The 14,367-nt window shown below is 41.5% G+C and overlaps 1 protein-coding gene across 10 annotated transcripts in view; it reads right to left on the bottom strand.

Moving 5' to 3' along the window:
• Positions 1 to 1,010: 1,010 nt before the first annotated feature.
• Positions 1,011 to 14,367, bottom strand: part of SLC6A6 (solute carrier family 6 member 6) — an 87,249-nt gene continuing 73,892 nt past the window's right edge. For all 10 annotated transcript variants that reach the window (XM_027640534.1, XM_027640532.1, XM_027640529.1 and 7 more), the window contains 8 exons: positions 13,570 to 13,673; positions 13,331 to 13,455; positions 8,791 to 8,903; positions 6,012 to 6,149; positions 4,849 to 4,951; positions 3,890 to 3,990; positions 3,043 to 3,213; positions 1,011 to 1,566 (listed from right to left, as the gene is read on the bottom strand). In XM_027640534.1, the coding sequence (XP_027496335.1) occupies positions 1,426 to 1,566; positions 3,043 to 3,213; positions 3,890 to 3,990; positions 4,849 to 4,951; positions 6,012 to 6,149; positions 8,791 to 8,903; positions 13,331 to 13,455; positions 13,570 to 13,673 (996 nt within the window). In that variant the 3' untranslated portion in view covers positions 1,011 to 1,425. The remainder of the gene's footprint in view (positions 1,567 to 3,042; positions 3,214 to 3,889; positions 3,991 to 4,848; positions 4,952 to 6,011; positions 6,150 to 8,790; positions 8,904 to 13,330; positions 13,456 to 13,569; positions 13,674 to 14,367) is intronic.

Below are 14,367 nucleotides of genomic sequence, written 5' to 3'. Positions count from 1 at the left end.
AATCAAATCAAATCAAATCAAATCAAATCAAATCAAATCAAATCAAACAACGGTTTAACCCAGTGATGAGCAAGGAGACCAGGGGCTCTAGGTCCACTACTGCTATTAAGTAACATGGGACAAGGGACAGAGTCCTCTTGTCTGTTCCTCCAACAGCAATGACTGACACCCCCCTGTCCCTCCAAAAATACAAAGGTAAAGCAAATCTTGGTTACCAAACTTGGAAAAGCATTTTTGAGATACATGGATGAAAAGCACCTGTTTGCTGTGTGATATTATTATCATCATTACTATTATTATTGTGTATATTATGTATAATGTGTCTGGTATCAATACCGGTTCACCAGGTGAGTGGTTTTGTTTCTCCTGTCATGGATGACCTGGTTTGTGTTCACTCCTGAATGGTCAGAGTCCAGAAATTATTCTTTTAGTTTTCTGCCCCAAACCAAAATCCAAAGGAGGAAGTGAACATCTGAAGCACCCAGAGGGCAGGTGCTGCTTTTCCCCTCTTGGCTCCTTAGTGCTCATCCCACTGCCACGGGGGCAGGCTGCCATCCCAGTTTGCAGAATTCAAGTTTACACCAGTGTCGCTGCATCAAAATATGCTTTTCTGGAAAACTCAGGAGCAGGTACTCAACCTCCCTGCCCATGCACAAACAGCAGGCATTTCACTCAGGTAAAAAAAAAAAAAAAATCTAAAAAATAATTAAAAAAAAAAATCCTGAAAACCATGCCAAATCCTGCAAATGCCTTCCTCAAGTCCTCCTCCATCAGCGTGACAGGCTCCCAATGCTGTCCTTGGGAGGGATGGCCACAAGGCTTTTCACACACAGCTTCTCTTGCAAACTCTCTGCTCCAGCTGTTTGGCCATATCCTTATTCAGGGACTGTGCTAAACAAAACCCGCTCCCTAAAGTGACCCTGATGCCTGTCATTTACCACAATTGAACCAGAGGGTGGAAATACTACACCTTTGAAAATTCTCTTGAAACAGCATTTTTTTACAAATTGTATCTCTCAACAGAGCTCCTTTTGTGTGTTCTGTAGGTTACCCTGCTCCCAACCATACCAGCACCTAAAATTGCTTTCTGAGACTTGAATGTATTGCTGGTAAGACAATCAATTCAAGTGGTAAGGTGTATAATATTTAGAGATAAAGATATATATATTTAAAAAACCCCAATAATAGTAAATTCCTGTAATATGTCTAGTCTGATATGAAAGCTCTCCCTCTACAGAGAGATGTCTGCTGTGATTACCTTACAAAATATTAAAAAAAAAAAAAAACACACACAAAAAATAACTTTCTCTGTGAGAAATAAAAATAAATCCTAGTGCAAATATAAAGCTCTGTAAACCTGGTCCTATGAGAATCTATGGTTAGTAAACGGCAGTTAAAGCAGGTTTATCCTCTCACAGAGAGAGCTCACATCATGGTTTCCACAATGATATGAGTTGGCTTGATCAATCCGCCATTCGAAGTTCCATTGGGGCAGAAGGGGGTGCCACTCTCCGTTTCTTTGGACCACCGATTCACTTCCTTGGGGGCAGCCACTGCCTTTATCCTCTGAAAGAAAGAAGGAAAGCAGAGGTGAGATGACCAGCAGGCCTCTGAGTCTCCACGTGCAGGACGGAGGCTGCTGCGATCCAAGGGCAATCCAAGGGCACTGCTGGAGCCGTGTGCACACCCCACGGCTCTGCAAGGACACGGGGATCTGTGGAGCCCTGCCTTCAACTTCTGCTCAGCTGCAGAGCCTGACTTGATGCAGGGAAGACAGATAGGAGAGGATATTCCTATGGATATGTTATCCAGCATCCTGCACACTGGGCTTTCAGTGCTGTGCTGCTGCTCAAATGATGTGTGATCTCCTTCCTCATTTAGAAACAGCTCTGCCTGTCAGCCCAGCCTTCACTGCCAAGTGGCAACTTCTCTCCTACATCTCAGTTCACAAAGGAAGAACTAAATGGCATCTGACCAATGTTTACTCTTCTTTCCTTTCCTAACATAGTCTTTGAGCAGTGTTTTGGCTACTTTTACACTTGTCTCTCATGGTGACAATGGTGACAATGTAGGCAAGAAAATTAACACTTATGCCCTGGCCACAGCTGAAAAAGACCATTAACACTTGGATGAAAACAAATGCAAGTGTTTGTGCTCTGGGAAATGTTTGGTTTTGGCATTTTTTTTTATTCTATTATCTCTTTTTAAATAATACAAAATGTCCCACTTTCTCCTCCAAGAATACTCTGGGCTACATTTAAGATCATCTCATTAGGCAAAAACAAAACTAATCTCAAAACTTAGAAGAGAATAGCTAAGTTGCACAGTCTCTAAAAACTTTAAACTGGAATAAAAGCAAATTAGGGGAACGTGCACTGAACTGCAAAGGGCAAGAGACCACCTGCAAATCCAAACTCAAGGGAATCTGCACTGTTAAGTCTGAATCAGACTCAGTTTTCCAAAGATCAGGGAAATCTGGATCCAGTGCTTCAATTTGAAATAAAACAATAACAAATTAAAAAAGATAAAAAGTGAGTCCACTGGCAGGAGGCTTTGACTTCTATTTAGTCCCCCACAGGGAAGGCCACGCCTGAGAGCCACACTATCCCCAGGTGTATCCAAATTTCCCTGAAATTCAATGAGCTTTTACACAACCACGTTTGACCCAGGTCTCTCTCTCTCTTTCTCTTGCTTTCTCTGTGATTTTCAGCATGGTGCTTCCATGTCCCTGTGGGCTGGAGAAGAGAGACCTGATACTCAGAAACACCCCAGTCCTTGAGTGTTTGTCTGCAAGTGGAGGTAATAATTTGCCAAGCTGGCAACTGCACAAGTGGGACACGAGTAAAATCACTTGATGTTTGTCTGAGGCCAGAAGGCTTTGTGTTTGTTCTGTTTCTACTCTTTGCTGAAAGGACAGGTGATCTTTAACAGTCTTATTTGTCCTACCTGGACAAGGTGGCAGTTTTCCAAACATTATTTTGTATAAAACACAGTAAGTTAAAGCTCCCTTTCTCCTCTACACAAACAACTGGTTGCTCTTACCTCAATGAGCGACCCATCTGACTGAATGATGCGGATGACCATCACCATAGGGATGCAGATCATGGAGGAAAGGGCAAGAACCCAGCCCAGGCCAATTGCCCAGTCTGGGTATGTGTAGACCTTGTTGTAGGTCAGTGGTTTGTACTTGGCCAAAGAAAAGATAAAGCACCCCTGTGGATGAGAAGGGAAAACAAAGTGAGGTTCAAATAATAACAAAAGTAGTGGGGCTCTGGTGCTACCACTGGCCCCGAAGAATATAGGCAGTGAAAGGCAGAGCTGATGGATACCCTATGTATTTTAAACCAATGTGGGAATTATTCTTCCATTTAAATCATTAAAAGAGCATCTGCATCTGCTTATAGCATCTGCTGCTTGAAACAGTGTTAAGAGATGGTGCTGAACAGCTGCAGTATGCTGCCTGTTTTTATTCAGGGCTCAACTATTTGCTGTACATTGCAAGGAGATTACCAGGATGTTCTTCCCACCCAGTGAAATGCTTCATGCTGAGATCTGCCTCAGACTGCTCAAGTCTTTTTGTTACAACAGCTCAGCAGTTCTGTGAATGCTCTTTGGAAAGTGAGTTTTCTCTTCATGATTGTAGCATTTTGCCAATCCTAAGAAAAATACACTGAAATGTAACCAACTGCAATCTGCACAGGCACAGCAGAGAGCTGTCACGTTAGCAGCTGACATCTGAGAACATAATGACTTTGAGGGGAATGTTCAAGCCTTCAGATTCTCTTCGCAAATTGGCCTCAATGCAACAGCTTTCTCTTGAAGAGAAGCAGTAAGAGGCGGCTCAGCACTGCCATGTGTAAAACTTGAAAGAGCTCAGGTCAGCACTCACCACGCAAAGAACTGGTGTGATCACAATCCAGCTCCATTTCATCCAGGGACCAGGTCTGTATCCAATCATATCCTCAATGGCATCATAAATATTATCAGCGCCTGTAAGAATAGAACATATAAAAGCCCTCTAAGAACTGTAGGATTAAAGCTGCTTTCCTAGGCCTCAAAGGGGCATTTAAGGGGAAGATGAGGGTGTCAGATGTATTCTTCAAATGCTTCCCACAGCTGTGAAGTCCTACATGATTTTCTAGAGAAGTGCAAGGGTTGGGGGACTCTCTCCCTTCACACACCCTCTCCTCTCTCCAGACTCTCACTGAACTTGCCAGATGGATCACCTGGGAAGGAGCTGACAGCAAACAGTGCACCCTGCTTCCACAGGAATCTGACTGGTGCGAAATTATGGCTTTGTTTGTTTTGCTTTTCTAAGGAGATGGAGCACATAAAGAATCAGAGAAATGACTAGTCCTGACCAGCAAACACCTGATCCCTCCCCAGCTCAGGCAGCTACAGAGGGTACTGTCAGACCTCGGTACTTGGCACTGCCTAAAAATAATGGGGCAGAATACACTCTTCTGTCAGCTCCCTTTTTGTACTTTCTGTTTGGTTGGCTTGGCCCTGTGGATGCTGCAGCCCTGAAAGGAAATTCTCTGAGAGACAAAAAGGAATTTTCATGGCTGGCCAAACTTTCAACTCTCACCTCTAAACTTAACACGTAAATGCTTAATTGTGCCTTTATTAATTAGCAATGGAAAAATACTAATTTTTTTGTGGAAAAACACTGGAGGTTGGCTTCATCCCAGATGCAAATTCGTCTCCAAGAGGTCAGGGCAAATTTATTTTAATGGCAAGTGTCTGTTGCTGGGAAGAAGATTTTGGGGCGGCTGATGATTAAATATTTGGCAAGCAAAATTGTCACTGACTCATCAAAAGGTATCAGATGAAAGGAGTCTCACTTACCATAAACCCAGGCTACAGCAATACATTCAAAGAATGCAACCCACAAAAGGCATACACCACTAGCTGCATAGTAGTCAAAGAGTTGAAAAACATACATGCCACCCTGTAAAAGAGAGACACAACTGATTGGGATACAACAGGGAAAACCCAAATATTTCAGGCCCAGCTCCCAGCAACATCTATCAACCTATCTCAATGACTGCTGTCTAATAAGAAGCAGTATCAAGCAAGTATGTACGGTAAATATTTGGCATTGCCTTCCCCAGGGAATATGCATCTTTACTACAGGAAGAATTCCAAACAAGACAATGATTAAACAAAATTAAGCCACTTAGTATAATCTACTGACACACTTAAATCTTTCCTTCTCAAAAGCATTTTAGGATGGGCATTTAAAGAAACCAATGATACAAAGAAATAATAGATTGTTTCCTAATACTAACACCTCCAAAAGACTGAAAATGGAAGTCAGTTCATCAGGAGGGTCTTCATTTACTAATTGAGTGAAAGGACTTTTTTCATGAGAATAATTAATTTTTTGCTTTCTAACTCTCTTTATTTATACTGTGCTGCTAGACTCTTTGCTCTCACTACACTGAACTATATATACCTGCACTTCTACATCAAAACCCATGTTTGTTAGGCACCTCTGTTACAGGTGCTATTTTACCTCCCATATTTGTGCTCTTCCAGTTGTTTTTAAAATCTGGTTTGGATTTTATTTTGGAGATAAACATCACAACAATGCAGGCACTGGAACATATTCCTGTCTAGTTTATACCAGAATAAACACAGTGGTATTTAATTAATTCAAATCTGTGTAACTAAGATAAAATCTCTTTCCTTGCGTACATTGGATAGATTCTTAATCTGCTCTGCTGAAGGTTTCCAATGTGTTTCATCATTTAGAGCTAGATGTTAATAATCGTACTCATGTTGATTGGTACCTGAGATCAGATTGAATTTAATGAGATTTCATGTCTCTGTTCCTCTGACTAAAAAGCGGGTGTATATATAGCTCCCTTTCAAAATGCTTTCAGATCTAGGGATGAAAGATGCTCTGTAGATCTAAAAAGCACTGCTCCTCTGAGTGGCTAAATAGCTAAAACCGGACTGAAAAATGGCTAGCAAAGAAGGCAATTTCCAGCACTGGTGCTACTTACCTCAGTCACCATAGTTAGTCCCAGAAGATAGCTAAGGAAACACACTATAGCGATGAAGATTTCCCGTCGGTAACCCTTCCTTAGGAAGGATGGGTGCAGATCAACTAATGACGTGATCTGTCCTTCAACTTCAACAAACTAAAGGGGGAAAACAGCAACAGAGAAATGTGACTTGAAGAACACCCACTGTACATTTAATCCAGGCTCCTTCTTGAACAAACCCTCTCCAGCAACACCCCAATTGCACTCTGTGGCAAAATGCTGCTCTGAATAAATAAATCAGAAGTCATTCCTTTGTAACCCAGAGGCTGAAGCGTCGGGGTAGTTTTCAGGCTGGAACAAACTTTCAGAATTGTTGTTTATTTCCCAGCAGCCTTATGAGCTACCAAAGGGGTTTTGTAAATGCAAGCCACAAGGATAAAGGAGGTTAATTTGATGACAGGAAGGCACTTATGTGGCTTTCATGTTGTCACTGTTCCAGATGAATATAAGATGTATGCTAGAAAACACGCAGAGAAAACACTTAAGAAAGTCCAAGCTAGGAGAGTACCTCCCAGCCTTTTTTTGATGTGCCAGAAAACCTCACGGATACTAGTTAGGTTAATTCCACAATTTGATATAATTCTACTCTTGGGTTTGTTAGTGAAAATCCAGCCAAGGAAAGGTAGACTTTGACGTGAAACAGCAGCAACTCTTGACTGAACGTGTCTTTTCTGGATCTGTGAGCAGAGTATCTCTCAGTGAGGCCCTGGTCACTTTTGCAAAAATAATGGAGCTGTTCATACAGTCCCCATAAAATGATTTAACAAAGTATTTGCACTTGTAAACCAAAAATGAAACTCTGAGTAGATGAACTAAAAATCTTTATCTAGCTTCACAATATCTGTACTTGTACTTGTTTGCCTTTGGAAAACCATACATTTAAGATGTGCAACTTGAGTTAGCCAAATAACCCAAAGTGGATTTAAAAAAAGGTTAAATTAATCAAAAAGCAGATGCACTTTGCCCATGGTAGAAAGCAACTACTGAATTTCCCCCAAATAAAACCAAAGATGGGATCTTTAAACTGATCCATACTTTCAACCTTGGAAGGCTGAAAAAGCACAAAGCTCACTGAAGACATGAGGTATCCACAAAGGCTGCCTCTGTAGAAATGATCTTCACTTTAAGTAGATATATCTTCTTATAACTAATAACTTATCACATTATTATTAATAGATTAATTTATGACATAGATTATTTCAGGAGAAGCTGCCTTTTCTTCCTGGTACCTCTATCACTCTTACAGTGCCCAGAAGAGCCCTTTAACCACTCTACCCTCTTTGATCACAAACTGAAGCTCTATTTTGGAAATACAGACTGTCCTGCAAACAGATTTTGTTCTACACCAGATTTTGTTGCCTCCTGTCTTGCTACTTTGACTTTTGTAAAACTAGTTTTCTTTTATAATGCAACCCTTTCCTTTGGGCTGATTTGATCTGAAACTGCTCTGGCATTCCAGAAACCTGCTTGACTGCACTCCATAAAACCAGAGGGGTGGAGGAGAGAAATTAAGCGCTCCAATTAGTTTTAATCATTCAACGCAGTGAGGAGCTTTTTAAAATTACTAGACAGCTTCCAATTTGCATAAGCATAGGGTTGCTGAACCACGGCATTGGGCACTTTCACATTTACTTTGGAGCGACTGAAAGTTGCTTACCAGAGTTCAAAGATTAAGCCATAAAGAGCAATTTAGGGCAAATTAAATATAATAAAAAGTAAGAGATTAAGTACACAACAACCGGTAAAAATCCATTTACAGAGATCTCATAAGAGAGAGCATTTAGGCTACATAAACATTTCATCCTTACAAATACGTTTTTTTTAAAAAAATGTTAATGACTTTCCATTTGAGTCTAGAAAAGTTTGAATTTTGAACATGCAGTTACTGCATAATCCCTGGTCACCCATGTTTCCTTGTAAGTGGACTATCTAGAGATGATTTACAGGTTCCTTGGCAGTACTTAGTCCAACATTCCTACAAGCAACCACTGGGAAAAATAACCTAACTTCTTGGACTGAACATTTTGATTTTTTCATGCTCACTGATTAATAGCAGTGTGTGCTTTAAAATTAGTACAGCTGGAATATGAGATGCTTTCTGGCCTGTTTGGAGGTACTAAATACACGCCGGTGACGTGAAAGTCAGCAGGATCCCACATTCCTCAGCACCTCCAAGCCCAAGGCCACCGAAAAAGGCTGTGGCTTTGTTCTCTGGCTGCTCATGAAGCCACCCTGTACAAAACATTTTGTGCTTTTTGTATCTCATGACAGCTTCACTTTTTTGGCACTTGGCAACTATCAAATCCTGTCTTTCTAGTGGTTATTAATTCTTAAGGTGCTTTAATGATGATGTATAAACACTGCAGGTAATTGCAACGGCACAAAGTACTCTGTGGAACTGACTGCTATAGACTTGCATGTTTTAAAATGATTAAGCTTTTCTTCAAAAGAAGAAAATACTGCACTGCAACCAAAACAGTGGTATTTTGTTGCCAGATGGGGACTGAAATTTAGGTTAGGGAGTACTGGCCTAGTCTTGTGGACTCTGCTAACTCCTGATGAGAAACACTTACTGAGCAACACCATATTACGAATCGACATCCACAGATTCATCAAGTGCAGCCCCTCACTAAAAACCAATACAAACAAATTCCTCTTAATTCATGCCTTAACTCAGCTTTTCTCAGTCAGCAGTGACAATACAATAAGCCACATATCCCTTACCCATCATACTAACCTGGCTATCCAGTCCAAGCAACAGAAGCATAATAAAAAAAAGGATTGCCCAAAAGGTGGGCAGTGGCATCATGGACACAGCTTTTGGATAGGCAATGAAGGCCAGGCCTGGACCTAGAGAAAGAGAAAATAGGGAAGGGGAAAGGGAAGGGAAGAGAAATAGTAAGTACCAGCTCTTTGGTAAAGGTAGCCACCCTCACATTCAGGAATGCCTGGTTCCGTTCAGATAAATCCAAACGCAGCTGGAAATACCAGAAGTGAAACAGTTTGGCTGTTTTATCTGAAATCGAAGCACGCATGACTACAGCAGAAACCACAGGCAAACCCCCGAGGCCATTGCTAACAGATCACCAGTTTTAACATCTGTCTCAAACATGCCAATAATGGAGGTGTCCTACATCTGCCCTGCACGGACACAGGACAGTGTTGGGGGCAGGGGGGAGAAGGGGTGATCCAGGGGAATGGTAGAATCCCATTGCTAGCCCACATGGTCATGATGAAGATGATGGTGATGAAACTCTTTTGCATGCAGGGAAGGGGACTGCTGTGAACATTCCCCGGGATCTTCACTAATGCAACCACTGCCTACTCTCTGTATGCAACCTCCAAACCCAGCATGGCTTTTCTAAAGCAGGGTTTGCACCCCAGGAGTTTGCTCCTTTGCTTCTGCAAACCCTCACTGCTGCACTGATTAGGCTACTCCTAATTATATCAACTGGGGCTCCTGAAAAAATGGTTCCTGCTGTTGGGAACTGCTGGGGTGTAAAATCACTCTGTATAAAATTGCTTCCCCATGCTGTCACATCATCTGCCCCTATCCAGCCAGCCTACACGGTCCTGCCACCGTGACACTGAGTATGACCAACACCAGCCCCAGCTGCAGGATGGATTCTAGCAGTCTTGGAGCACCAGCGAGGCTGGGACTAAGTGCTGGGCTTCTCTGCTCTGGAAAACAAAGCATTGTGTGCGAGGGCTCCTCTCTAGCCTGGGTCTGGTCTGCGCTCTGCACCAGACAGGATCTCACTCACACCCACACACGGAGCTCTCGCACGCTCATCTCCAGAGGCACTCCCACCTGGAGTCAGGTGCTATTGCTTATGGGAGCTTTTGTGAAGAAGGAGAGAGCCCTCCACAAGTGGGAGACAGGAACACTGGCATCCTGGCATTTGCAGCAGGCTCTCAGAGGGGACGGAGAAATTTGGTGAGGCTGACAAAAAATTCTGAGGGCAGATTTAAATTCAGATTAAACGCAGGAATGCCTGGCTTGTCTGCTTGTTTACTCTAAGGAGCCTTCAAAATCCTGGAAAATGCCAGTTATCAAGTGTACTCATGTCATTTTCAATGGAAAAGGGATTTTTTTTTTGAACTGCTGCATTGCAGGGCCAAAAAAATCTTATCTCTGATCTGTAAAAAAAAAATAAAATTGCTAACACTGCTCTTCCTAACTCCCACTTTTCCTTTCCAACAAGAAAGACAGAAAAAGAAGTAAAAGAAAGAGGTAAAAAAAGATGACTTTTTTTTCGAACTAAAGAAAACTTTAAGTCACTGAAAATATTTGAACAGAAATAAATACAAATTAGCCAACAATCAAACAACTAATTTTATTTAAAATGAAACACAACTAAGATTTTATATGACATAAGATATCAAAAAATTGGTGAATGTCTCAAATTTTGGGAGGCTTTGCTTTTTTCCCCCTTAACTCAGTGGATACAGCAGATCTTCCCTGAGGGAGAACTGCTACCAGATGGTATTTGCAGCTGATCTGTGCAATTGATGAGACAGATGTAAAACTGCTCTCCTCAAAACTTGCTCAATTCTGTATGCTTTGGCCAGTGAAACTGTTCTTGCACTGTGATACCAACTAATACGAAGTGCCCTAAGCCCTGTGCTAGTTTTGATTTTCCTTTGAAACTAAGTGTTGAAGTATAAAAAGAAAAGTCCATGTGAAAGAAAATGTTCCTGGCAACCCTTCAACTGAAACATAAATAATCTAAAAATTGTATTTAATTTGAAACTCTGTTCTTTGGGAGGGTGTTTTGCAAAAGTGAAGCACTTGTGGCTGCTATTAAAAGCTGGTGAGGACTGCCACGATCCCAGCCCACACTCTGGCCCCTTGCCATGGAGTGCTGTGGCATGGCTGGAGAGCTGCAGAGGCAGAGACCGGGCAGGCATCAGGAAAACCAAGGCACTATAGTCAGACCTGTTTAATCTGAATTTGTTCGCAAATGGAATTTAAAAAGAAAAAAAAAAGCAAATCTTGTGCTGGTTTAAGCCTGCTACAAATTGCATGGGTAGTAGAGTATTTCTCCCAGCCAAAGAGAGGCTGCACAGATTAGACAGGACTCACTATGATTTTGTTGAGCCTCCACTGCTTTCCTTTCTCCCTTTAAAATAATTTCAGAAAAAAAAAAGAAAAAAGCTATTCATTAAAAATCTGTTTTCATGGAGAAGCCAGAGGAGTCTAAGTTAACTGTTGTGTAAATCCACTAAAGCCAGTGAAGGCCAGCAGTGACCAGTGCTTTCAGCAGGAGCCAGACCTGGCTGACAAGTGTGTCCCTGGCACATGGCACCAAGGCTGAACTTGGCAGCGGTAAAAAATGTGGCCATGAGATTCTGCTGTCAGCAAATTTGTTGATGTTCCCGTGGCTTGCAGGACGGCAAACAAGGAAACAAGTGGTGCCATGGATAGGGCAGGAGGGATTTAACTCCCTGGGGGGAGAAGGAGGTCTGTGGACACCATCCTCCCTCGAGTGCTACAGCCAAGTGGCAGTGCCTCTGCTCACCTTTTTCCTGACCCAGGGGAGCAGTTCTGACCTTGCATCATAAGAAACCAAAAAAAGACAAGGCCAGAAAAGACAGGTTCAAGTGCCTGCTGGATGCCTCTGTGATAAGAAGCAGCACCGAGGCAGCAGCAGCAACAAGAGCTTCCCTCACAGCCCCATGTGGGTCCAGGGACACTCATCCCAGGGGGACCAAGTGTCTTCAGTAGCTCTGCAAGAAATCAGAAGCCAAATTTGGAAGCTAATCAGTGCCCCTGTTGTATAAAATCCCTCCTTTAAAAAAATGCTTTTTGAGCTGTTGAAAAAATGCTATGTAAACACTCTGTTAGTTAATTTGTGTTTAAGTGTTTTTTAGCAATCCAGTGTTACTATAGAATTGTTTAATTCTAAAAATGTCAAGTGTTGCCAGTATCAGAGATTTAATAATAAAAACTAGAATAAATATTGACCAGACAAAAACCTAATGTGCAAATACTTAAAAATACTACTCTTGGAAATGATCCACCTACATACAAATAAAAAAATAATGGGGATATTTATGATTCATTCAACAGGATTATTCCCTTGCTTCCTGTTTCCAAACAAAGCAATCAACCTCCAATCAAAATAAGCATTAAGGCCAAGACTGTTAACTAATTGCACTTGCAAGAGGTCTGCCAATTGCAGTCACCCAAGAATCCAGCGGTGCCATCAATGTCATTAGTTTTTTATTAGCCCTTGTGAAGTATTTTTCTAAAAGACTTAACTCCCAGAGCCATGTGATTAAAAGATATATTGACTTTTTCATTTTAATAGCATGTTTGCAGAGGAAAGCTTTCAAATACTATGCATGTGAATTAAAAGTGCTCAAAAAAAATCAGAAAGAAATGTCAAAAGTGCACTCAGGTGATATTGTTATTACTTGAATCTGATTAGCTTTAAGCCTCATGGCTGTCAAGGCCTGATTCATTATTTTTCCATGGTAATTCCCATCTAATCTGTCTGTTCTACGTGAAAACACACGGTTACACCTGCCTTCATGGACAAGAAATGGACAGAGGAAAAAATGTCATCTGTTTTGTTTGAAATACATTCTTCATCTGCAGTGCATAGCTGAATGTTAATGGGAAGAACCCTTCTGAAATAAGGGAGGAACCTAAGTGTACATCCAGTTTCTCACAGTTCTGTCAACCTCACCCTGAAACTACAGAGGACAAATGCAGGATTGCAACAGCTGAAGTTCCTGTGGATGAAATGGTCCACAAAACCCTAGAGATGGAATTCTCCAATTTCTCTTGCCTTTCAGTGAGACTTGGGAATACATGTCTGTATGACCCTTCAAAAGGCCAAGGTACTAATTCTACTCTAGTGCTGCAAGTAAGCAAAACTAAGCTATGAAAAATACATAAGCACTGGCAATTTGCATTGGAATGAAAATAAAAGTAGTCTGAAAAGAAGGATGGAACAAACTCTTGAGTCAATGACATTCTGGACCCTACATAATGGTGTAGTTAACTCTGATCTCAACTCACATGGGTTAGCACACTCTAGGAAATGTGTTCACTGCCCTGTTAATCAAGACAGAGTAAACAGTATAACCCCAGCTAACCCTCACTGCTCTAGATGGAAGCCCAAATCAACAACGTGCTTATTTTTTCTGGAGATTATGGGAAATCTTGTTCTATTTTATTGCTTAGATGTTAGCTGATTGAGTCTGCAGAACTTTGCTCACACGCTAGGCGGCAGTGCCCACCACCACTGCCACCAACACCATCGTACCTGACTCTGCCACATCAGCAATGTTCACCCCTTGCTCTTGTGCCATGAAGCCCAGGACGGAAAAAATTGCGAAGCCAGACACAAAACTGGTACCACTGTTCAGGCATCCCAGCAGCAAACAGTCCCTAAGTCACACATATGTCATGGAGCAAGTTAATTAAAAAAAAAATTAACCCATTGTCCCTACTTTATTTACATCATTTAGCTAAAACACTAAACCCCCTTAGATGGAAACTTGCCTATAGCAGTTGTATTTGTACTTGTTGTAGCTCCCCAGGGAAGTCATTGCTCCTAAGCAGATTGCATATGAGAAGAAGATTTGTGTCCCTGCATCTATCCAGACCTAAAGGGAAAGATGGAGATACTGTTATTACCAGCATCATTGCATTGCAACACTCTATGCAAATACACAGTTCAAACTAAGCAATATCAACAAAATAATTGCTTCCACTGAGGGTGAAAGCTACAGGATCAGGGAGACAGGGAAAGAGAACATCACATTTGCAAGTTTGGCTTTCACAGGGAAAAGAAAATTGTTAGCATCAGAGCCCAAAAGAACATAATCAATCTCTACAACAGTTCCTGTTTCCCCTCCCCAGAGATGCTCAGTATTTCTAGTTTCTTAGTCATTCAGCTGATCCTTCCTGTTGGCGCAACAATAAACGTGTTTCAGTGCAATAGGAAATGCAGAAGTATTTATAACATTGCTCATTTCTGTTGTAACTCATTTCAGTTAAGAGTAGGCTGGCAGATTCCTTAAACTGAGGATGTGAAAAGCTTGAGAAACAGGTTTGTGTATTTGGTTTGTTTATTTTTCTAGCTTTCTGGTTGTTTTTGTACCTGTTCAAATGCAAGATAAAAAGCCATAGGGGTGGGGGGAAAACAAGCAAAACACAATGTACTTTATAAGATACATATCTGATCTTGGTCCCATGATTCTTTGTCCCGATTACATTAAAAAAACCATATACAGAGTGAAATAACCATACACTATGAACTTCTTGGCTAGTAAATACACAGAGAACTATCAAAATGTA

The sequence above is a fragment of the Corapipo altera genome, unplaced genomic scaffold (genome assembly GCF_003945725.1).
Source record: "Corapipo altera isolate COAL_440 unplaced genomic scaffold, ASM394572v1 55, whole genome shotgun sequence".
In the NCBI taxonomy this organism is placed as follows: domain Eukaryota; kingdom Metazoa; phylum Chordata; class Aves; order Passeriformes; family Pipridae; genus Corapipo; species Corapipo altera.
The sequence above is the reverse complement of the archived record's forward strand: the minus strand, read 5'-3'. Positions and strand labels throughout refer to the sequence as shown.